The sequence below is a fragment of the Branchiostoma lanceolatum genome, chromosome 2 (assembly GCF_035083965.1).
Source record: "Branchiostoma lanceolatum isolate klBraLanc5 chromosome 2, klBraLanc5.hap2, whole genome shotgun sequence".
NCBI lineage: Eukaryota > Metazoa > Chordata > Leptocardii > Amphioxiformes > Branchiostomatidae > Branchiostoma > Branchiostoma lanceolatum.
Genome location: NC_089723.1, coordinates 27,968,527 through 27,992,699, shown reverse-complemented (window position 1 = coordinate 27,992,699; position 24,173 = coordinate 27,968,527). Strand labels below are relative to the sequence as shown.

The following is a 24,173-nucleotide window of genomic DNA, read 5'->3' as shown; positions in this document are numbered from 1 at the left end:
TCAGTAAATAAGCAACTCAGGTTATGCATTCATTGACACGAACTACATCATACATGTATTACAAAAACTGTGCCAGTATTATGTGTACCAGTACTGGTCTTTTCAATTGAAGTATGCTAAAATTATGTTGTTGGGTCAAGAATTTCATGCATGTAGGTTTCAAATATTCGATCATCTGAATAATGATGTCATAAAAATTTCTTAAAATATTTGCCTGCTTCCATCTCGTCATTAGTACAATATGCAGATTACAAAAGAATGTGGTATGAATATGTCCCAGAATCACAGCGTGCCAATGCAAGGCTGACCTATATGAGATAACCTTGTCATTTCTGACATCTCCTGTCTAGTTACACTAGTGTTTAACTGTGTTATGCTACAGATGTTTTGCCTGTAAAGTGTTAGGCCTCCAAGAGAAGTGATGGCAGAACTGAGACAAAGAAAAACAAAAAAATTGGACGACCAGTGGCCCCCTGCACAGAGCAGAGGTTACTGTAGATCTTAATTGCTGTTTTCCTGGTGACCTCTTCACATGACACATACTTTTCCAATATATTACCCTTCGCCACAAAGATATGTTCTGCTGTGTTACTACTACAGTACTGTATTACTACTGCAGTACTACTGTACTCCCAAATTGTTTCAATCATGTACTGAGAAACCTTCTTTCCCCTTCTACCTTGAAATTGAGTCCCTATGAAAATAAATGATTTTACAGTACTTGGTTGTGGTGGATACAGATGACCTTTGACATCGTTTGTTGGCCTCAGACCCCTCTAACCAAATTACTTCAGCGTGTAATTATGCATGAAATTTCATGAACCAGGTGGCATGAGGGACTCTTCTGCACGTTAATTATAGATAATATGAACAAAAGATTGTGGCTGTTGGACATCAATCTATGTTCCCTGCATTTAGACAATACATTTTTATTGCTGAGGTTAATGAAATGTGACTTTTTTTGGAATGACAGAAACAGTGAGTGACAAAGGAAAAATGTCTGGCACAGCTACAATTGATTTTTAACACACCAAATGTTGGCTACAGTCAGAGTACAAAAGCGTCAACAGTTGATGCAGAGATACGAAGTAGGGAAAGTACAATCGACACATGTGCTGTAGAGCCTGGTAACAATAACGTCAGAAGTAAGCTCAGAAGTAGCACATCCAGGCTTCCTGCCTCCTAGCCTCCAGCAGAATTCCTTTGATGTTTTCATGAGGTTCCTCAGGTCAGGACACTGTTATGTGCCCTGTCAATTAAGGAACATCTGTTTGAACCAGAAAAGGCAAGTCTTGACCCAAACTAAGACTGTTTGTAAGATACTAGTTCCTTCCGCCTTAACCTTTTGGCAGAAAAATCTAGGTGGAGGGTCAAGTAGAAATTGAATGCTTGAACAGGCAGTAGATCTACATATGTGTATATTGCCTAACTTTTTGTGTTTGAAAATGTGCTTTACCTAGAAAATGCCTAACTTGATGTTGAGTATGACTCAGGGTTGCTCCGATGGTTGCTGGAAGTTCTGGGAATTCTTTTGCACACTCCTTCTTGTTATGCATGGTGATCATAATTCAATGTGAACATTTGGACATGTGCAGGTTGTGAATGTTGTTTTCCTATGTGTTTCTCCAGGTTCAGTGACTCGCCCACCAGCGATCTGGAAGTCAGGACCCCCAAGGGTCGAGGCAAGCGAGCGAGGTCAACAACAAACACTCCCCAGGACGACCCGACCTATCAGGGCCCTCCAGATGCACGAAAGCTGCGCAGCAACGGGAAACCTGGCCGTAAAGCCGGGCACGGGCGCCGGACACCCACCAGCGGTAGCAGGGGAGAGGATTTCAACTCTGGCACCGGGGGAAAACGGAAGGGGAAGCCGCCTACCGACTTGGACTTGAACTCCAGTTCGGAGGATGTGAAGCCCAGCAAGAGGATACGAACAAACTCCCGCGGCACGCCCACTACTCCCCAGGGGGACGGGTCCATGCCTGCCCTGATAGAGTGTCCGCATGCGAACTGTAACAAGAAGTACAAACATATCAACGGATTGAGGTACCACCAGGCACATGCACACTTGGACGACGAGGAAACAAAAGAGGAGGGAAAGGAAGAGGACAATGTCGAACACTGCAGTGCTGCTTCCAACGCCTCCATTAAGGAGGAGAAACTGTTGACTTCTTGTGCAGAAAACCTTCAATCAGACCTGGGCATACAGAACTTTGCTGTCTTTGGCAGTTCACAAGACAGCAACAGTAAAAAGCCCATAGACAGTCTGGAGGCCTTGGACTCCCTCCAGAGAAGAGAACACGAAAGCCTTCAAAAGAAGGATGTGGTTGATCTCAAGAAGGTCAAAGCAGAGGCAATAAGTGAGTACGATTTCCCCGGATGTCCATCCCCGACCTTACAGAAACCGGCCGTTCAAGTCAAGTGTGCAAAGAGCAAGCATGACTTTTCACCAAGGAAAACACCGAAAAGTCCTGGTCGGAGTAATAATCCTGCTCATGGTGTTTTTGGAATAAAGAAGGAACCTGTCATGGTTACCCAGGCTGGCACGTGGCAGCCGCCTGTGTCTGTGCCACCCCACACTGCAGTTTCAAATCCATCAACCGGAGTCACAACCAAGAACTCTCATGGACTGGACGCTCCTGCAGATGTGACAGGTGGTGCACCTGACTCTGCCCATACCGCACCTGCCATCGGCATGTTGCACATGTCGCCAGCCAGTGTCAGTCAGCAGACATCTGTGATTCAGAGCACTGGCTCTCACCCGGACAGAAATGTGCCGCTCTCCGACAGGCCCAAAAGTTTGGAGACCGGGAAGAAGTCCAGCCATGCCAGCGGCGGGTCTAAGGGGGAGAAGTCATCCAAGTCGAAGACTGCTCGTCCGATTGCGCCCGCTCCGCCTGTTCCGCAGCTGATCGCCATTCCCGCCACGTTCTCGTCTGCAAGTGTTGTTGCCCCAGCCGGAATGCAGGCCATTTCCACTATGGCACAAACCACACCCAAGAGCCCCACAACCTCAGCTTTGAAACCGATCCAGCCCAAGCCGACCATCATGGGAGAACCAACCCCTCAGAGCATCTCCATTCCTAGTTTTAAGGAGAAGAAGCATAAGCAAAAGAGGAAACTTAAGGAAGGGGACAAGGAGAAGGGTGGAAAAGACGAGAAGAGCAAAAAAGAATCAAAGGGATCAAGAGCGGATGAAAAGTCTGAATCCAGTTCCACAAAAGATGGTGCAGCTAAGCTTCTGGGGGATGGAAAATCCAGCAAACATGTTACAGAAGCGCAGCTGAGTGCAGGCCATGGCCATCACATGTCTAATGGGATTGACTTACAGAGAGCTGAAGGGAAAGGGTCTTCTCTCCTGCCAACACCCAATGATCTGGACAGCCCAAATAGCAGTTTGTATTCAGAAGCTGGAAATGTACTTGGCTGGAAGCCGCTACACGTCATCACGCCAGGCATCCAGTCTGCAACAGCAGACGACAAACAGTCGGCCAGCAGCCCTGCCTACTCGGACATCTCTGACGATGGGAACGAGCAGGCTGAGGGCAGGACCGTGGAGTCCAAGCACAAAGGGAAGGCTGCAGCGTCTCAGGAACCCGTCGGATCACCGGCAGCCGCGTCGCCGCTGGGCAGCCAGGCGTCGGGGAAGCAGGAGGCCGGGTCTCAAGTCCGTTTTCAGTCCCACTACGCCTCCATACAGACTCCCTTCACTGCCACCAGCACCACGTTAGCTCAGGGAAAGGAGATCAAACAGGAGCCCGTGGACACGGACAGGCCGGGGAGCGACGAGAAGCACGAGTCGGACTCCAGAGGAGAACCGCAGGCCAAGAAAGCGCGCACCAGCCAGACTCCATCTCAGGAATCCGCGTCGTCGCCTCACGTGCAGGATTCACAGCAAAGGTCCAGTCAGCAGCAGCAAGCTGCCTACGCACAATACCAACACCAACAGTACCAGTACCTCGCCTACCACGGCTACAGGATAGACCCGGCATATCACAACTACCTGATGGCAGCCGACCCGCAGTACCGGCAGCAGTACGAACAGTACTACATACAGGAGCAAACCAGGTTAAGAGCAGAGCAGGAGCAGAGAATGAAGGACCCAGAAAAGGCAGACAAGCCCAGAGAGTCAAACTCCCTTGGCGAACATAGCAAGAAGGAGGATAAAGACAGCAAAGAGCAGGAGCACACAGACTCATCCAAACCCCCACAGTTAGAGCCAATTAAGGACAGGACTAAAGAAGAGGCGTCTCGGAGTGAGAAGGCCTCGCCGGTGCATAAAACCATGACGTACCCTTCCCAGCCGCCTCCCCTGAAAAGGGCTGACGATGCCGACAGTCTGAAGGCCAAGCAGAGTGAGAACCACCAGATCCTGAAGGAGAACATTGAGCTGAAGACTCAGCTTGAGTCCACAACTCCAAGGCACCAGCAACAGCAAGGTTAGAGCAACTGACCCAGTAGAGATTCTTTTCTTTTCAGCTTTAGACTATCTGTAGATAATACATGTACATTAGTCATTCTGAACAAAGTATGATAAGACTTGAAAAATATCTACTGTGATAGGTTGATCTATTTTCTTTGGTTACCATATTGACTGCAGTGCATGAAATTGTTGTGATAAGATATCTTAGTCAGGCTTGAAATGTCAATGTGGAAAACTGACAGAAAGATGAATTTTGCAGGTGCTGCGGCCACAGGGAATAACTTCGACCCCAGACTAGTGTATAAGCAGCAGGAGGAGATGAGGCAGTACTACCTGATCCAGCAGAAACTCATGGAGGAACGCAGAACTGAGGAGGAACACCGCAGACATGGGCACAGCGCAGACAAGGCCCTACATGGCCACATCTCTGATAAAAGCTCCCATGGACATACCTCTGACAAGGCCCTTCACAACCAAGGGGCCGACAAGGCCTCTCATAGTCACAGTTTAGAAAGGACCTCTCATGGCCACAGTTCTGATAGAGCCACTCATGGCCACAGTTCAGAAAGAGCCTCTCATGGCCACAGTTCAGAAAAGGCATCTCATGGACACAGTTCAGATAAATCATCTCATGGACATAGTTCAGAAAAGGCATCTCATGGACACAGTTCAGAAAAATCGTCTCATAGCCACAGTTTAGATAAAGCATCTCATGGCCACAGTTCAGAAAGGTCCTCTCATGGACACAGTGCAGAAAAAGCATCTCATGGACACAGTTCAGAAAGGTCCTCTCATGGCCATCATACTGATAAGGTCCCTAGACCAGACAGTAGAGAAGGAGACCCAAAACTTCACCGTGACAAGCCTAAGAAAGATACGGAGACAGAAAGGAGAAGTTCTGAGGACAAACATCGCAATGAAAAACATCACCATAAAGAGGCTGCTGCTGGCTCAAGTTTGAGTTCAAAACCAAACAGCAGAACGCAAAGCCCCGCTCCCCGGAGAGACAGCCCCGTAGCTGGTTCTTCCGCTGAAAACACTAAGGACTCTAAAGAACATTCCAGGGAACCAACAGACTCAAAAGACAGGAGCAGACCTCCCAGTCAAGAAAGAGCAAAGGACAGAGGTTCCCCTATGGACAGATCCTCTCCGAGACATGTACCTTATCAGTACATGCAACAGTACAGTCCTTACATGCACCCGTATGCTGCTATGCACCTGGACCCGGCCTACAGAGGAATGTACCCCATAGGCTATGCAGGTGCTCCGTATGTCCATCCACAGTTCCGGTACCAAGGAGACCCGGCAGGTTCACCGCAACAAGTCCTCGGCTCGTCATACAAAGGTCAGTCTAGTAGTCCACACGATCGTCCTTCTGCCATTTCACCAGCTTCGAGTAGAGGCAAATCTGAGCGTAATGGGGGGCCCTTCCCTCCCCCCGCCAAACCGGCTCATGACACGACAGGGCAGAGTGGGAAGCCAGCCGCGTCGACGGCCGCCAGACCCGGGTCCGCTCAGGGCAAGCCGGCGGCGGAACCAGAGGAGAAGACGGGCGGAGATCCGGCGGTGCCCCAGCTGCATCACGTGCACACCCACCACCACACACATGTTGGGATGGGGTTTCCTGCTGTAGGGCAGTACGATCCATACAATGTCGGGGGTAAGTCCGCATAGTCCCACCAGTCTTAGCTGCCCTGTCAGACAACAACTTCCAGTGGGCACATCACATAAATGTTGTTTCTTGTGAGAAATATGTGTATGACTGTCATGATGAAAGTCCTTTGCACTTCCAGAAACTTTCCATCTATTTTTTCCAACAAAATCCATCTTCAGAGTGACATTCTTTCAAAGAAGCCCACAGCAAGCTGGGAGTATACAAACACAGGGCTTGATATGTACTTGATGATTGCTTTGTGTGCACTGCAGGCACCCAGCTAATGTTTTGTTGTTGTTTTTGTTGTGTGCAGTGTTGGGACAGTCAGGACCAGGGGTCGGGCTTCCATCTGCAATGAGCCCATATCAACCCAGAAGGTGTGTAGAGTCAACATTCTTCACATTGATTCTCCTGTATCCTCAATACTGTACTGTCACATTGGCGACACTGGGTCCTGATTGCTACATATCCTTACATTAAGTAGCATACTAAGAAATGGCACCATATACATTCACTGTGTCTCTGTCATGTCTGTGTAGAATTGAAAGCTAAATCTTTGTATCTGATGTTACTGATCTTGTATTTGTGTAGAATATGGATACTAAACAGCATGTCTTGTTTGTTTGTTTGTTGGCAGGGAGTGACAAAGCTGACCACATAGTGGACACCTTCCTTTAGAGATTGCCAGTGGAGGAATAGACATGGATTAGGGGAGGTGGATATCTGTAGGAATGACTGGACCGTTGGAACAATAGATTTCCTTTTCACAAGCTGTTCTACTGGCTGTGGACCAGATGTGTGCTTACAGACTGGACACAACCTGCACCTCTTGGAGCGGACCTGGCTAGACTCATCCCTGCACAGTTGAAGAGTTACATGCAGTATCGCAATCAAGGACAAACACATGGATTAGGATAGTGGACCAGTACTAGAAATCCTACCTATCGATGTTGTGGGATCAGTTGGATTCAGTGAATGCTCTATTAGAAGGCACTCTGACACCATAAAATGAAGAAAATATTTCCATTTTAGTAAAGCAACCTGTTTCGCTAACTCATGACGATTATGAAAAGTAACTAGAATCTTACCAACTTTTACGCAGAACTTGCGCAGCTATGAGTACGGCTGTTGCTGTGAACTGTGATGTTTTATTGGAACCATGTCACATGCTAGGGTTGAAGAAAAGTAGGTTGCCTAAAGTGGTTTTAGATTCCGGACAAGATTAGACAAGCCGCTGAGATCCTCCTCTAAACAGGGCAGCTGCCGCATATAGAACTGCCTTTAGAGAATGTTCTGTAATCTGTATTCAGGGAGAGACACTTGTGGAGAAAAGTAAATGTTAGACATATAATCAATGTGGTCCCTCTTATGTTTTGTGTGCTTCAAGACATTTGCCTTTGGCCATATTACTTACCTTGATGACAAACTGTTGTGTTAGAAAGGAAAAAGCATTGGAAGTGTGTTCTTACCTTACCAAGGGACTAGTTGTGCGCTATGACAATGATTGTGTTAGTGGAGCAAAGAGGATAGAAATAGTTCTGAACTATCCGCGGATGTGCTCCCAGACTACTGTCACCCTTCAACTTTACTGGTTACTTTGTGCTCTATTTGCTATGTCTTGTGAGGGGTTGTGTAAGATAGGTGTGTAATGCTTGTACATTATTACTAGTACATTATGGCAGAGGGCCAGCTAGGAGCAGATGTACATATAAGTGCAAAGACAGACGAGTACAAATTTGCAAAGAAAGTGTGTGTTACTTAGATTCATGCTGTCGTGTACAGGGATTTTTGTACAGAAAAAAAGCAAAGCATTGCCACGTGCAATAACCATATAGCAATAACCCTATTTTCTAAAAGGCAATTTTTCTTGTTCAGTCTGTTATTGCAAGCAAATGTTTGGCTCCTTTTGCAGCTCAATATCGTTGGTTTAAATTTTTTCTTGTCATTTAATATCTCCAGGATTATGTTAACTTTCAGGTTTGTTTCTTTGTACTATTGAGGCGAAGATGTCAATAAAGTTTGTTTTGTAGGAATCACTGTTTGTGTTGAATGTGTGGATGTGGGATGTAAAGATGAAGATTTAGATGTGTGTCCTGTTGTGGAGGGCTGTTTTCCACAGTGTGCATGTGACACACCAGGAGACTGGGAGCTAAAATAGGTTTGGATTCCAGACTAACAGTTTCAGGCAAGCACACATATTTCACTTTCCCATACTTTCAGATAAAATGCCCAAAAATGACAGGCTATGTAACGTAACATGGTCGTAGTCACGGTGATGTTTAAGTATACCTGACACTGCCGCTGGCCAACGAGCCATAATAAGATGCGTGGCACAGTGGTGGACTGCTCTGAGCAGCCCAATTATTCTGGAGGTGCCTAAGATGACCCAGCACCTGCTGACATCAGGTCACATCTCCCCAGGAACTGGCACAGGGCCAGTCAGGTGTAACCTGGTAATCAAACTGTTTCCCGGGCAGGCAGATTCTGTAAGCTGTAATACTTAACGTTACACATGATGCAATGGGCTGTGGAAGATCACCTTGTTAACTAACGTTAACATTAATGTTAGAAAGATCTGGTAGGCTAGCCTCTGCCAGGCTCCACAGGTCGCTGCAAAAATAGTAGAAATGGGCCAAATGGACAGATAAGATGCCAGACGAGTTAGCCCACTAAAGGAGTTACGTACAGTTTGCGACCTACTATTTTTCCAGCGCCCTGTGGAACCTGGTAGAGGCTACTGGTAGGCCCCACACCCACAGTTTCAGTTCGCAGAACAGACTGGCTGAAGATATGTGCACCAGAAACATTTGATATATTCAGTAAACACAGTATCTACAGAGCATATTGGTCCCCCTGACATTACCTTTTAATTTTGAATGTGGCAGTGAGAGTGTCAGCAGGAAGAGTGTCCTGGGGTGATTGATAGAAAGACGTTCAACTTTGACGTTAGATAGATAACGTTTTCTCAGTCATCTATGCCTTCTAGAGGCTCAGTGGCAAATTTCTGGGTAAGAGGTTTTGTAGTGGTGGATAGAGATGGATAAAACAGAAATTATGGAGATTGAAATCACTGAACTAACGCTACACACACGTTACATGTAACGTTAGGGACAGCCCTGTGTTTCGACACCCCAGGGTGTGTCTGAACTTTAACGTTATTAAAGCGGTTTTTGGTTTTTAAAAAAAGGGTCATAAAATTGATTAGCGTTGGATTTTTCCAGAAACTTGTCAGTGCTTTCAATTCTTTTGGGGTTTGAAGTTATAGGTCTTTTTGCTTCGCCCGACTAATATATGCTGGTAGTTTTTGCACTAACCACATTAACACGACCGTAACGCTGCACGCAATGTAACTTTGAACTTTGTTTCAATATTTTGGAAGAGCGTGCGTGTACCTTATGCAAAAACCGCCAGAGGGCGCTGCTGCTCTGCTTGTTACGGTACGTTTGAAAACGAGGTCCAGGTCCCATCATGGCGTCCGGGACGGCCGGGTTCAAACAGGACCTACCACCAAAAGGTGGTTACGGGCCGATTGAATACGCCCGCAGACTACCAAGGAGGGGACCATCAGGTACTTAAGATACTATAGAACTATATTCCAACAGCAGCACGCTTGTATAACAACTTAACGTTAATATAAAGGTGCCGTTTTCAGTGACCTCTACAGTGAAGATGGCGGTATCCTCGTCACTAACTGCCCCCCTCCCCCTAACAACTTACAAGAAATAGTTATTCCTCAGCCGTGAATGTTACGTATAGTACACTACCTTGAATTCGATAGTGGTCAGGATAGCCTGGGTAGTGAACATTTTTCTAGCCATAGTTTCACAGTTTGAGGAACCTTGGCAACAATAACCGAAAGAAGAAGAAGAACAACCAACAAAAAGCTTCATGTGGTAAACCTTGGCCTTTAGAAGGTTAGAACCTTGGGTAAGCCCTCTGAAATTATTGAGTCACTGACATGTTTTTGTATGTTATTTCCCAGGTTATGCTTTGTTTGCCTTTGGTATCGGAGTGGCCATTTATGGATATGCAAGACTGTTCGCTACGAATAGAAAGAGGAGGTATGGTCCATCTCATATACCGCTTTATTAAAAATGACATATTATGGAGGTATATTAAATGATAAACTGCAAAGTATGATCAAATTATGAACAGTTTTTATTCAATATCTACAGAAAACAAAAACAGCCTCATAGGCAACCATTGGTTACCTACATTGTGCTGGAGATTGCATTCAGCTATTCTAAAATTACAATTATTATTGGATGATTCATTGTGTATACCAGTTTATGTCATTCCTGGGCCTGATACGGGTGTTCCAGACCATGTGATAACTATCCCTATCACATGAGATTCTAGATTTGTATCACATGGGCTTCCATTGAATATTTTGAATGCATTTCGAGTGTGCTGGTTGCGCCGCCGTCGAAAATTCGAATACCGCATTAGGTGGTTGGAATCAATGTTTTTACAGTTTTGTCTTCGTGGACACAAAACTCCCTCAACTTTTGGGGCATTGCGCATTGAAATGTGTGTTTTCTCGGGTGGGTATGACATGAATAAAATTCAACACGGTGTATTCCGCATCACCCTCGGTCCCAGCCCTCCCGCGGGTCGGATCGCCCTCCAGCCTACGGGCGATCCGACCCGCGGCCGGGCTGGTACCTCGGGTGATACGGAATACCTCGTGTTGTATTCTATATGTACAGACTGAAAAAGGTATTGTCTTGTGATGATGTTGTGTCTAAAGTGAAATGATGTCAAATATCACCACACTTACTGACTTAGTTCTCTTCAGTCTGTGTTTGAACTGTTAATGATTGTGGTTGGTGTCAGACCTTGGAAACTTTTTTTTAGACCAGACAGGTGGGAACGGGGTTTTTTCGCGTGAAGAATGTTCGCGTACGCGTGGAAAATTTTCGCGTGGAAAATTTGAAATGGAGAATTTATTTATAGGTTCAAAATATCAAAGTAATTTTATCATCAAAATTTTTCTCCCTTGGGAATAGACTTGAGTCCCTTGGGAATCAACTTGTTCTTTTGTATTTTTTAAATTTCAAAAATCCTTTGAAATTTTTTGGGTGTGAAACCTTAGACTTGTAAACCTCCAATTCCCTTCTGATCAACTAATTAGCGTATTTTAACGAGCAAATGATCAAAATTACAGGCAAACTTTTTCCCTGCATGGGTGTGGGCAGGGTGTGGTGTGGTTTGGTGTGTGCTATTCCCAAGGGATTCAAGTCTATTCCCAAGGGAGAAAAATTTTGATGATAAAATTACTTTGATATTTTGAACCTATAGATAAATTCTCCATTTCAAATTTTCCACGCGAAAATTTTCCACGCGAACGCGAAAATCCTTCACGCGAACAAAATCCCAACCCAGACAGGTTGTTTCATGATGCTTTCAGCCAGATATTTTAGGTAAGTATTGAGCTATTGTATAAGCTGTGGGATACACAAAACCTTGTAATCTCTTAAATTTCGATAGGAGTCTTAGGACACTTAAGTTCCAGGACATCCAGACAGGATTGGTCATTGTATGAAGAAAAATTTTTTTGTCACGTAACCCTCAGATAACGAGAGTCAGTGAATGTTTGTTCTGAATCCTTCAAGTTCAAAATTGATATTTTGACTGAGGATATATTCTGTAGTGTACTGTATTTTGCTAGGATTGTTAATTACATGGTACCTTACACTTTATTCTTTAAATCTCAATCAACAAAATGATTCTCCTGGACATTATCATATTGATAAAGGGTGCTATCCACAGTTAACTCATGTTTGTTGTTGTTGTTTATCTGCAGGGTAGAATGGGCTGAGGAGGTAGAAGTACAAGTTGCCTTGCATCCTCTTCACAAGGCAGAACAAGACAGACTGTAAGTGGACTACAAACTCATTTCCTAACACTTGGTAAATGCTAGTACCACCTTTTAAAGGTGTTACGCACCACTTTGTACAGTGAGAACAAGCTTGATATTACCTGGCTGTATGGTTGGACCCACTCACACTGGGATGGACCCCTACTCTTTTAGATAAATATGTTGCATCCTTTGAGGTGTGGCTCTCCTCAAACACACAACATGGCTTCAGGTCTTATTGACCCTGTACCATTGTGTACTATATACACTACTAACCACGTGCACCCCCATCCTTATCTCGTCTTACAGCATCTTGCGGCAGTACCGGTCCAACCTGGAGGAAGAGGCCAAAATCATGGAGGGGGTGGAAGGATGGGTTGTGGGAGAGAGCGTCTACTCCAGTGAGAAGTGGCACACCCCGCCCCCCGTGGAGATCCTTAACCTGCGACCTCGCGAAGATATGGTCCGCAAAGTGTATGGCTACAACTACAATATCTGATCACTCAACTTGTATGTTTCTTTACCACCCTGTAGTGTGCTTTACCATCTGAGATTCTCCTGTCTAAAATTGTACCTTACAGCATGTTTTAAAGAGGAAAGAACTGTTCTTTGTGTGCTTGTTGGAGCTGGAGGTAACCATCAAAGTGTAGCATTAACGACAGAAATTAAAAGGACAAACTTCAGTGTTTTTGTGGTGCTCTTGTTTTATTTCAATTTCGGCAACATAATTTTACTACAGTAACTACATAATATCATAGTATACTGGAAAGTTTTATAGCAGCTTTGGATTTCCTGGGTTGATTGCAAACAGTGGCTTGATGATATAGCATCAGTGAAAAAAACAACTTCGATATTTACAATAAACTTTGACTGTGATATATACATAAGTACATCAAAGCAATACTTCTGATTTCATCCAAACCAACTATAGCATCAGTTGGGACTGGCCAATGTTGAATTTGACCTTTAACCATAAATTGTCCCAATATACCAAAAAAATATTTCAGTGCATGTCCTTTATACGTGGTACCCAGAAATGTATTTTCCTAAAGTTCCCAGGGGAACAGAACTCTTCTGAAGTGCTCCAGGGATAACATTGATTCTGTCCGTGATTTTTGCGGGATAGGACTTGCGATGTGTCGTTTCAAAATACCGTTCTCCACCAAGGGGTGGTCCGAAGTGGGCATCCCGCAACTGGAGTCAAAGAAAAAAGGATGGGTAATTAACACATGGGTTGTGGAAGTATGCAAGGCTATAATTTTCGAGGTGCAGACACATGTACATGTGACTTTGCCTCCCCCCAAAAGACTTATTTCTAGAAACGTCACATACTGAGTGTGACACACCCATTTCAGTTGAAGTACTAGTAATTCTGTAATGTAATAAGTCCTAAGGCAGCCATCTTGGCCATAGCAATTTATTAAAAGAAACAATGCAAAATCTTAAGGTGATGTAATGGAAAGATGTGCGTTTCCTTCTTTGGCCAAAGTTTGTTGTCATACTGTTATAAATATTCGTCAGTGAATGCAAACTACTGCACACTGAATATTACAATCCTACAAAACAAGCCCTTATATTTCAAATCCTGTATTGTGTTGTAGTCATGTTTGCTGAGCCTTACATTGTCCAGTGCCTCAGAGTTGGGTCTCATAACAGGTACTCTGTTGTCCTTCACATGGGAGGGGAAGTCACTCCAGGAGGTGGGGTCAGTCTTCGTGTCCCCTGGAATACACATGTTGGATTAGACAAGTCCAGTCATTCTGTATGGTGCTGTGTGTCCACAAGTGAAGTTCCGTCTAGTTCTACACAACCAGTCAATTTCTTAACATACATTTTAGCTGCTTTGTAATGTACCTACTAGTGCTTGCTGCATGGTTCCTTTGTGGCAGGATGCAGTCCCAAATGTGACTGAAATTTTGTCCACCCTCGTTTCTGTTCATGGAGTTCATTACTAGTACAGTACTCACTGATGAAGGCAGCTGATAGCAGCCAAGGCTTCAGTAGAGAAATTGATTTGAGATTGTGTGGAAAGAACTTAACTTGTAAGTAGATTACCAATCTGACAAAGTTCTTTACAACACTCTGTGTGTCCTGTGCAAATGGATACTGTAGATGATGTGATCAACAAGTTACTCTTTCAGTACAAATTGGCCAGTCACATGGTATCATCCTGTGGCTAACTGATTTAGATCTGTGAACAGTTTAATCAGGTTGGTAAGTTACTGGGTCACAAAGTTCCTTGTACATAACCAAGTGTTTTATTAAAGGCTCAAGCCGACGTCTATCACCTTCCTAAAAGAAGTACTGACTGATTCTATTACGCACTTTATGAACTACTTATGGTATATGCGTAGATATGTTTGGGACTGCATCTGTTAGCAGTGACAGCTAGCAGCAGTGCGAAATAGAACCAGTCAGTATTGCCCTGAGGGAGGTGGCAGATGGTCAATGAAATGTTGTCTTGAATAGAATACTTGGTTGTGTGCACTTTGCTATCCACTGGTTTAACTGATGTCTTGCTTAACTGTTTTCAGCAAAAAAAGGCTGTAGCTAACCGTAGTAGTCGAGGGGTACGACACTAGGCTGTCCTCCCCTGACCCTGGCGTACGGTACAGACTTGGGCGTGAACGTGGAGGCGTTGGTGGTGCTGTAGAAGCGGTTGTCCAGCGGCGGCTCGTTCAGCTGAACCGTGCTGCGAGTCCTCAAGTTGGCGCCGCTGATCGGCTTGGGACGACCACTCAGATCATGCTGTGAAGGGAAGAGCAAAAAAATAAATATTATCTTCCCATGTGTGTAATTTTTCTTAAAACTTATCATTTTACATTGCAAAATTCTGTTTCTCTTCTGCCCTCCCCTGGCCCTTTTTCAAATGGAACAGCCAATTGAAATATTGTCCGATAATGATCTCACCTTTTGAAGGTACCACCTGTTGGTGGTTGTGTTGGTCCGTTCCGTTGACCTGTACGGGTCAAGGTCACCCTGTGGAAGGCTGCTGTCATTCCGCTTGTGCTTGGGGATATCGCATCTCTCTAAACAAGGGACAAAAGTTTGCTTTAGATCGAAGGAAATGTTGACAGTTTGAATCAATAAATGACTTTGAGTTTGAAAAGTTGGTGTCGAGAATGGGTGTGCAAGACCCAGATAGACCCATGTCTTACCTCCGCCCCACATGGGTGTGTAGGACTCAGCGGCCGTGCTGAGGTATCTGCCATTCCCGTCCCCGAGTTTGAAGTTGGTGACCTGTAGTTTACCCATGGTGCCGCCCCTGTCGTAACCCTTCATCTCAGCGCCCGGATGCGCCTGGAAGGACACCTGCTTCGTGGTGAACTCGTGCTTGACCTTGGTGGGGTCACCCATGGGCACAGACGACCGCGTTTGCTGCAGAGTAAGCAATGGGAAGTTTGATGAGAAAACATGCGTTTAGTGAAAGCTAGCGGTTCAGTGTATGAGGGAGCTTAAGGTGTAAGCCTCAAGCTTGAAACCTCTGCACATAAAAGAAGACGACACACTTATCCTGAAGAGTAGAGGTGACCTGGTGTGCTTGGCTAGAAACACAAGCCATAGCAAAGCCGCATAGCACTACTACTTTTAGCTACATACTTGAAAAAGCAATATGCTTCACCTCAATTTAGGATTCAAGTTACTACTTTACCTTTACTAGTGAAAAAGAAAGTGCAACTTGTATATTGGACTTCCCAATCAATGTCTGATTAGTTTTTAACTGTTACTTTAACTCATCAGTAGTGATGAAGTCCTGTATTGTTACCTTGGGGACTGGTTCGACAGGTGGGAGCCACTGTCCATCGAACGCTCTGGTACTGGTGGTGGCGAAACTGTGTGTGCGGTCGTCACCCAGGAGGGTGGGGGGACCAGCTGTAGGGAAACATGTTTGATAAGTCTTTAAAGCAAAGTCACGACTTATTTACATGGACATTCAATTCAACAAGCTAGAACTTGTCATTGAAAATGATGACAGAAACAGGAGGTGGTAGTTTCCTAGCTACAATGTTTCTTATTTCTGTCCACGAAATAAGGTATCAGTTAAAAAAACATTATAAAAAGTGCCTGTAAGTCACTGAATGGCCACTCACCATTGTGCATGTTGGGTGCCTTCTGAGTGACTACATTGGCAGTGTCGTGTCCCGGGAAGGAGGCCCTGTAGTCAGACACGGGGTTAGGCGCCTTCTCCTTGTCTCCCTGAGGAATGTAACTGGTCATTCTCTCGTGTGGGTCCTTGGAGGGCTTGGTCACAGACAGCGGCTTGGCGGGAAAATACGCGGCATTGGTGGTCTGGAAACTGTCAATCCGTTTGTCGGCATCAGACTTGAAGTTGGTGGCCTGTAGGGAAGTGTACTTGTCCTTAAGTTCCATCTTCTCCGACTTCTTCTCTGGAAAGGCCTGGCGAGTCTCCGAGAGTTTCACCCCGATCTTTCCGGTGTCCGCGTGCATGAACTGCGCGGGTCGCGGCGGCTCCGAGGCGCTCTGTCGCCGCCATTGGTAAGGAGCCTTGTAGTCGTTCTTGAAGACACTGTGGAGGGAGTTTTGGGTGGCTGAGGGTTCCTGGGCGATCTTGAAGTGAGAGGCGGCGAGGAAGTCGATGCCCGTCAGAGGAGCAACGATCGGGTTTGATACGGCTGTCATGGTGCGTCCTCGTCTCTGTCTGTGGTCGAACATTTCAAGAAGAAGAAAATATATTTAAATGTGTCTGATATACGCAAAGAAACAGAATAAATACTGAAAATTTGTAACTTTTCAATGCAATGACATGATATCAACATCTCATCGGCAACTTAAACACAACGTACACTTGTACATGAGAGACCCGCCATGTTGAAAGTTGGAATCTAAAGAACGATGTTTTCTTTTATCTAGATTTTTTTTCAGACATGCTCGCGAGTCTTTGGTTACCGTTACCGCATTTTTTTCTCGGTAGAATGTGTTCTTAAAACCAAGGCCTACAACCTCATCTTCAAAACGTTTCCGTGCTGCCAATGACATATCGGTTACCGTATCGATGTTGGCACAGACGGGCCCAATATCAAACAAAGAACAAGAGTTAGCTTGTTGCCTTTTTCATTTCAATATTAAATTTTATATGAAAAATCACTATAGATCTCGTTCAAATTGTTTTACTTAGTAGGTTCATCAGGCTTTTAGTTTACGTTCTTTGCTCAAAGGAAAAGCTAAGACCGGCGGCCCCGGTAATATTTGACTTTAAAGGCATGGGGCTTGACCTAGAAGTGGTTTAATTCTTAAGTGTACTCTTGTCTGCGGCCAAACACGCAAATCATTGCACAAAACAGCTTCCTCTGTGTTTGGTTCATCTGACAATAACACGGGAAGGTCACAATGAATTATTAAGTCGCTAGTTTATACTAATCATTCTTGGCAGTGAAGTGGGCTTTGTGACGGCGGGACTAAGGTCTTCCCCGCACGCCAAGAGCACTCGTTGCCGCTTACACCCAGACAAATCCAATTAACGATAACCGACACACAGTATAACTTCATTTTACGCTGTGTAAGCAACAGCTACTCACCTTTTTTTCGGACAAGGTTGGTCAGATCCCTGGGAAAATCAGAAAATGTCTGCACAACGTGCCAGGAATGGTGTTTTGTTTTCTCTTTGTTGGCGGAAGGGTGTTACTAAGCGACCGGACGCTGCTTACTTTTCAGGGCAGCCAAACACTTGTGGTATTTTACATATAAATAAAGTAATACACACATATTGAGCTAATCATTAGATGTACTGGACTTAGAAATAAAGCATTATGTGTATTTAAGACTATTCAAAAGCAAACAACTGTATGATTTAGTACCTAAAGCGCCAAATCTATTTTACATGTACATTTTGTCGCCCTCTGTTGAAAAATAAATAGAGTAAAGGTCAGAGGTGAACGTGACGTCACTGCCAACATGGCGGTTTCGAGGTTGGAAATAAATTTTCGTCGACTTTTAGGTCGCTGTGAAGAAATGGCATCAGAAAGCAGGGCTGGCGACTGGCGATTAGAAAAGGTAGGTCATGTTTTAAAAGTATGATGTTACTTAATTTAGTCCCTCAGCAGTAGTTTGCATACATTATATAGAGAAGTGTGGAGAATTAGGGGAGGGGGGCGTCGAGACAGGAATTTTCGAGCAACCAGTTAGATAATCTCTATCTGAAAAAGTCCGAAACTCTCTGTCGTTCGAACGTCCTACAGGCTTCACTGACGTCAGGATAGATCTATCACTATGGTGATGTTCAATCTGTATCAATTATTGACAGGATCATCCTTGATTGAATCTCTTTCCAAATTATACACATTCTAATCTGCCATCTGGCAAAAATCATAACGGAATCAACAAGCAGATGTACATAGCCTTCTCCCGCTACATTGAGAGTATGCACAGACTTGATGCGCCATCCCAGAATCCCTTCCAGCAACACGCAAACACGAGTTAGATACCCAGAAAGACGACTCGTAACGCTCTGCCTGACACGGTTGTGACGGCTCCCACCATTGAGTCTTACCGTGCCAGGCTGGAGGCCTGCCCGCATTAGCCGGGACCTAAACTCCCCCCAACTTTGCCCCTATATGGGGGTAACCTATGATGATGATGATGTAACTGAACCAAGTGAATAGACGTTAAACAAGGACAACAACAATAATGTTGCCAGGCTGAGTGTTGGGACTACTAGACTGTAGACAGGATAATCTAGTCACTCTCCAGAAGGTATTGATACAAGAGAACAATCACAACATTAATTTAATGGTTTCACCAAATGGGAATTTGTGGGGTGTTTTTAAAACTATTTCCTAAACCTGTTAAAAGAAAACTTTAGAATGCATTTCTGCATTACGTTTTAAAATACACATTGTTTTATTGTCAGGTTGTTTCATGGACTAGATCGGTGCTAAAATGTAATATAGAAAGATGAATCACAATGCAGTATGCTGAAGAAAACCTAGTTGATGTTCTTTTTGTCTCATTCTACAGTATGTAGAGGCACTTCAAGGGCAACTCAGTGAGCTGAACAATCTACCAAGTCCAGGGTAACTTTCAACATCCTTTTCTGTCACTGTGTATAAGTACACAAAAATGCCTTCCAAATTTTCTTTAACTTGCAGCAAGGGACAACAGTTTGATAATATTGCCCTGTTTCTCAACTGATTTGACTTTCTCTCACATATGAAACCAGATCTCTTCTAGTAATAGTACTTGTACAGTATTCTCTTATTGCAGACATTATCATGATATTTTTCCTGCAGGAAACCCGCCTCAGACATCCTGAAAGAGTACAACAAGAAAGTGGAGTTTTTAAAGAAATATATCGAGGCAGAAAAATTAGTGAGTATGAAAGTCCACACTCTTTCACTCCAGGATAAGAAGATCGTTGGTCTTTTTTTCTGTTCAAACAATTCAGTTCTTAATTTTTACCTTCAAGGTCCTTTTTTATGTTCAAACAATTCAGTTATTTGTTTTTACCTTTATGTGTCACACTATTTATTGAATACTGGCATATTCCTAGCATTGGACATTGACAACATGTTCAGAGAAAGGAAACTTAGAATGTTAGATCAGTTCAGTCTTGACAGTTTGCATAAATCACTGGAACATGTGTAGTCCAGTGGTTAGCGACCCTGCCTCTGGACAAAGATCTAGAGGTTGGGAGTTTGAATCCTGGCTGTTGTCGCTCACCCAACTTTACTATAAAAGATTGTAGTCCTTAGGACGGGACATTAAGCCATGGTCCACAGTCCATCTTGCTTATGAAATAGAGCTAGGGAAATATTTTGGGTACAATGAACCTGTAAATACATACATAGGTTCTCTCATGACCAGTGAAAGATTAGTTCATCAGTGAGCTTTAAACTGGTTTGAGATCACTTTTCCTTTTTTTTCACTGAGTGAATATATGTCCTACAATCCAGGAATCTCCCAGTGAACGAGTCCTCGCCACAGAGATGATGAAGCCAGGCCAGCCCTGTCTGGAGCGTTACAGCACCGCCTCCTCACAGCTGTCCAATAGGAAGACACGAGAGCTCCACGCCAGGGCCAGGTCTCGCTACCAGAAGGATATGAGGGAAGAGCTTCTGGGGAAGGTAGGGAAGTTATACTGTTGAGCAGGGGGATGTTGGGCAAATATCCACCCTTGTCTGTAGCATGCGTGGTCCAGTGGTTAGTGACCCAGCCTCTGAGAGTTTGAATCCGGACTGTGTTGCTCACCCAATATGCTGGATACATGAAAAGGTTGCAATCCTTGGGACAGGATGTTAAAGGAGCATTCCACTCCAGAAGCGGGTATTATAATTCATCAGAGACTAAATCGTTATGCTTGAATCCAATTTGTTTTGTCAAATTTAGCATAAGTTGAAGCCTAAACGCAGGGTGAACATAATAGTGATTGAGTTGTTGAAAACCCCAGAGGACCCTTCCAACAATGGCAGAGTTCAATAGTTCTTACAAAAACACCACAATTTCTGTATCCCCAGACGCGATAGTCTTAAAACATTTCGTGTATATTGTATATGTGTGATAGTCACTCGACTGCTTTCGTAAGCTTATCGCGTCTGCCGTTGTGGCGAGAAATTGTGCCCGAAGTTGGCCATGCAAATACATTAGAAGCGGGTCCGTATGGGGGTACATGGATTTAGAAAAGGACTGTTGCCAAAAAGACAGCTGAATTGCCTGATTCTGGAATGGGATGCTCCTTTAAGCCATGGCCCACTGTTCATTGTGGGCTGACATTTTAGTGAATCAGCTTGAAGTCACTACTTAGTCACTGTTTTGTGATCAAAGTGACAGTGCATTCTTTTTAGAATCAGCCTGGTAATACCTTTTTTTTATTTTTTGCAGATGGACAATGACAACAAAAGTGGTAAGTTTCTATCAATGCTAGATTTATTTTGCATAATTTCTGCTTTTGGAAAAAATGGATTGACGAGATGACATTGTGAAGTGTGACCATTTTCACTATACTGTTGTGTGTTTTGCCAAACACCATGCTGACTGATTATGCACCTGCCCTAGACCAATGTTCCCGTTTTTCCACTCTTATTGCAGATGCACCAGATGCATCAGGTGCAAGGTGGAGCAGGTGAGTATCGTGTTTGAGAACCCTGAAAATCTACAAATTAAGTACAATGCAGTCCTTTCATAAACTGTGTGTTGGGAAATCCTGCATACCAATTACCATGTTTAGATATGCAACTCCCATTGGACAATTCTAGTTTCATGGACTATTAGATGATAAGGTATGGTTATGTTTGGTGGGAAACTTGATACACATATGGGAGACTTGGAGTATTGCTTGTAGTTCTAGGTATGGTCCATAGAGGGCACTGTGTAATGGTGCCAGGGTTTTGAAGAATTTTTCCACCAAGGTCCTTTGCCCATCATTCCAGCATAAAGATTAAGGGCCAGTCAGCAGTCTGAACTTGGAGGGGCAGACTATGCTATACCTTACCATGTCATTCCTGCACATTATAGCAAAATTGCCAATCACTAGATTTATGAACTATGTAGAATTAAACATCAGATTACACATAACAGGAATAGACAAGCAAAGCCTTTACAGTCTGACCAAGGAGGTTTGACAAAGCCCTAGAAAAATGCTTCTTTTGGAATAAAAGTAGGGGTTGCAACGGTACCCTTAAAACTGCCTATCCTGAATGACTTGGTGAATGTCTGCCTACTGTGTGTTCCATGTAGGGGAGGGGAGGAGCCTGAGGGGGACCTGGACACAGTGTTACAGAGACACCAGGACATGCAGGCTAAGATAGCAGAGGAGATGCTGACACTAGCCAGGAGCCTGAAGCACAACCAGCTGGCCGCACAGAACATCATCAGGGAGGACACCAAGGTGGGTATGGGGCCCTGTTATCATCAGGGAGGAAACCAGTTGTTTCCTTCTTCTGAGGGTCTGAATGGGGGGTCCTGGCTAGTCTCCGTTGCAGGCCTCCCACACAGCGATTTTTCAACTTATCGGGGCCAGGCTCTTAGGCTTGGGGGACCGTATCTGCTTGGGGACCGTATCTGCTTGGGGCACTGATTGTCAGCTAACAGAAAGTACATTTACTTTGTTTTCTTTGATTTACACCAATGGTCTGTACAGTAAACACAGTTAAGTTCAAGAAAGCATATAAATGAAGCCTTTTATTCCCCACTGTAGGTATTGGACAAGTCATCCAAGTTAGCGGAGGGTAACTACGACCGTCTAAAGGTGGAGACAGACAGGCTGGAGGAGCACGTGAAACGGTCGTGTAACTGGACCATGTGGACCATGCTCGCCATCGTCTGTATCATTTTCCTCTTCATGATCCTCTTCATCAGGCTGTTCCCTAAACCCAGATGACCTCTGCACTGCATTATGGGTCTGGTAGGACTGCTTGGGTCTCGGTTAAAAAGTTGCAACAATCTTCCCTATATATCTGATCTAGAACTTTCATTGTAACTATAAATTTTTATTAAGTTGGGGATGGAGAAAGAAATTTGGAATTTTGTAAATGAAGATAGGATAGTAATAGTATATAAATGAAGAGAGGATTCATTTCTCACCTAAACGACATCTTTTGCACTGCAAATGAGTGCAATCATTAAGAGTAAGACATTTGGAGCCACATAGTTCCAGATTAAAACTTTTATTCAGCCTGCCAGCCAGAGCGGTTTCACCAATGTGGCTTCTTCAGTGGTTTAACACACTGTAAATGTACTGATGTACCTTTCCAGTTCAGACCACCCTGGAAATCTGATACCCTATAGGTTGTTTTGTCCTGACCTTAGTTGACCTACAGCTTGACTGTGGGTCGGATAGTAGATTGATGTCTGGAGAACGGTGTTTGTTAGTGTTTGTTGACCAAGGAAGACCAGGACTTGAAATACCTGCCTGCTATGAGCAGCTTGCAGGAACAGAAGTGAAATATTAGGTAAAGATTTTAGAAGTTGTAACTTTGCAGATTAGAATCGTCCAAGGATTGATGTTATGAAGTACCAAATAGGCAAGCCCCAAACTTAGATAAGAACACCTGCTAATAAATAACATATGAACACTCCCTGACCATTGTGTAGTATTTTGTAGCTATTCTGTGTAATACTAGAATTGTGTCAGCTTGCTATGTCAAGTAGGAGGTATCTAAGCCCAGAAGACATATTGTAAGATGGTAGAAGAGAACCTCATATAACTCATCAATAGCCAGGGAGAACAAATTACAGTTTCTCAAACAAGATAAGAACCCATGGCCAGCAAGTGCAACAAGTCAGGATATCTGTTGGTAAGCGTTACCATTGTGAAGCTAGAAGGTGTATGTACATTACCTCCCTCTCATACATGTATAGTGGCACTCTGAGGTTGTTGGTTACAGCAAAATGAGGAAGGGTGGTGCTTCCTTAGTCCTTAGACGTTTGTGCCAGGTCTTGATTCCAATGCCAGGAAGTGAAGAGACATACCGGTACACTCTTTTCAGTGCACTCAAAAGTTTATTACTCTCTCTGTCTCAAATGTTCAGTGTGCATGCTCAAAACCAAGAAAGAAGGTTATTGACACCCACATGAACCTTGCATGAACCAGCCTGAAAAGTTTCCGAGCCTCGCAGTTTGAGTTGACGACACGTCACGCACAATCATCGTCCCAGGTTCTGTGTAGTATCAGTGCATCGGCAACTCTCCAGCTTTGTCATGACTAAAGAAACAAACCACCAAACTTACAACCCCTTTTTGCCAACGTTACAGTTCCGTAGACAGACATTTTAGATTGCTTTTAAAGCGTTTATAATTCCTTAATGCAACATTTGAAGAAGATTGACCTCTTGTCTTGGAGTCATTGCAATTGACTGATTTTACTCTTTGTACACCCTCAGTCTCCCAATTCCAAATCTATGCACAAGGGTAAGTTGGTCATGACTCAATGATAAGAAGCTAGTCACTACAACCATACCAGTAATGCACCAAAAGATAGATACACATGTATGATCCTAAATCATTGGAAGACATTATTCTATGACAAATTATCTTATGTTGATGCTTTGCCTATGATTAAAGTATTAAATGTATGACAGTAATTTACATTTGTTGGCATACATGTGTACTTTTGAGGACATGTTTAAAAGCTTACACACAACAAAAGTGTTTGCTACTTTTTGAGAAACTTTTGAGATGCACTCTGTCTCTTCTTCAATCTGGTTAAGTTTGTCAGGTCAAGAGGTCAAAACAGATCATTATCTATAATCATTTTTGAGGTATCAGAATAAACTTTGCTGCCT

At 44.0% G+C, this 24,173-nt stretch overlaps 4 protein-coding genes across 6 annotated transcripts in view; 3 read left to right on the top strand and 1 right to left on the bottom strand.

The window, feature by feature from the left end:
• The window catches only part of LOC136428380 (zinc finger protein 608-like), a 34,939-nt gene extending 26,829 nt beyond the window's left edge, over positions 1-8,110 (top strand). For all 3 annotated transcript variants that reach the window (XM_066417836.1, XM_066417837.1, XM_066417835.1), the window contains exons 5-8: positions 1,630-4,439; positions 4,683-5,768; positions 6,391-6,454; positions 6,715-8,110. In XM_066417836.1, the coding sequence (XP_066273933.1) occupies positions 1,630-4,439; positions 4,683-5,768; positions 6,391-6,454; positions 6,715-6,721 (3,967 nt within the window). In that variant the 3' untranslated portion in view covers positions 6,722-8,110. The remainder of the gene's footprint in view (positions 1-1,629; positions 4,440-4,682; positions 5,769-6,390; positions 6,455-6,714) is intronic.
• Positions 8,111-9,513: 1,403 nt separating this feature from the next.
• Positions 9,514-12,620, top strand: LOC136428377 (NADH dehydrogenase [ubiquinone] 1 alpha subcomplex subunit 13-like). The gene is made up of 4 exons (XM_066417829.1): positions 9,514-9,645; positions 10,060-10,138; positions 11,884-11,955; positions 12,247-12,620. The coding sequence occupies exons 1-4, from the start codon at positions 9,546-9,548 to the stop codon at positions 12,434-12,436; spliced, it is 441 nt and encodes a 146-aa protein (XP_066273926.1). The 5' UTR covers positions 9,514-9,545; the 3' UTR covers positions 12,437-12,620.
• A 1-nt stretch (position 12,621) lies between these two features.
• On the bottom strand, positions 12,622-17,605 carry LOC136428374 (stabilizer of axonemal microtubules 5-like). The gene is made up of 8 exons (XM_066417825.1): positions 17,475-17,605; positions 16,029-16,597; positions 15,704-15,810; positions 15,096-15,315; positions 14,848-14,966; positions 14,493-14,685; positions 13,559-13,659; positions 12,622-13,131 (listed from the first exon to the last, which is right to left on the bottom strand). Exons 2-8 carry the CDS (start codon positions 16,576-16,578, stop codon positions 12,955-12,957), a joined length of 1,467 nt encoding a protein of 488 aa, XP_066273922.1. The 5' UTR covers positions 16,579-16,597; positions 17,475-17,605; the 3' UTR covers positions 12,622-12,954.
• A 201-nt stretch (positions 17,606-17,806) lies between these two features.
• LOC136428376 (vesicle transport protein USE1-like) lies at positions 17,807-22,964 on the top strand. The gene is made up of 8 exons (XM_066417828.1): positions 17,807-17,949; positions 18,913-18,968; positions 19,185-19,263; positions 19,848-20,018; positions 20,773-20,794; positions 20,980-21,013; positions 21,628-21,778; positions 22,088-22,964. Exons 1-8 carry the CDS (start codon positions 17,851-17,853, stop codon positions 22,268-22,270), a joined length of 795 nt encoding a protein of 264 aa, XP_066273925.1. The 5' UTR covers positions 17,807-17,850; the 3' UTR covers positions 22,271-22,964.
• Positions 22,965-24,173: the final 1,209 nt, after the last annotated feature.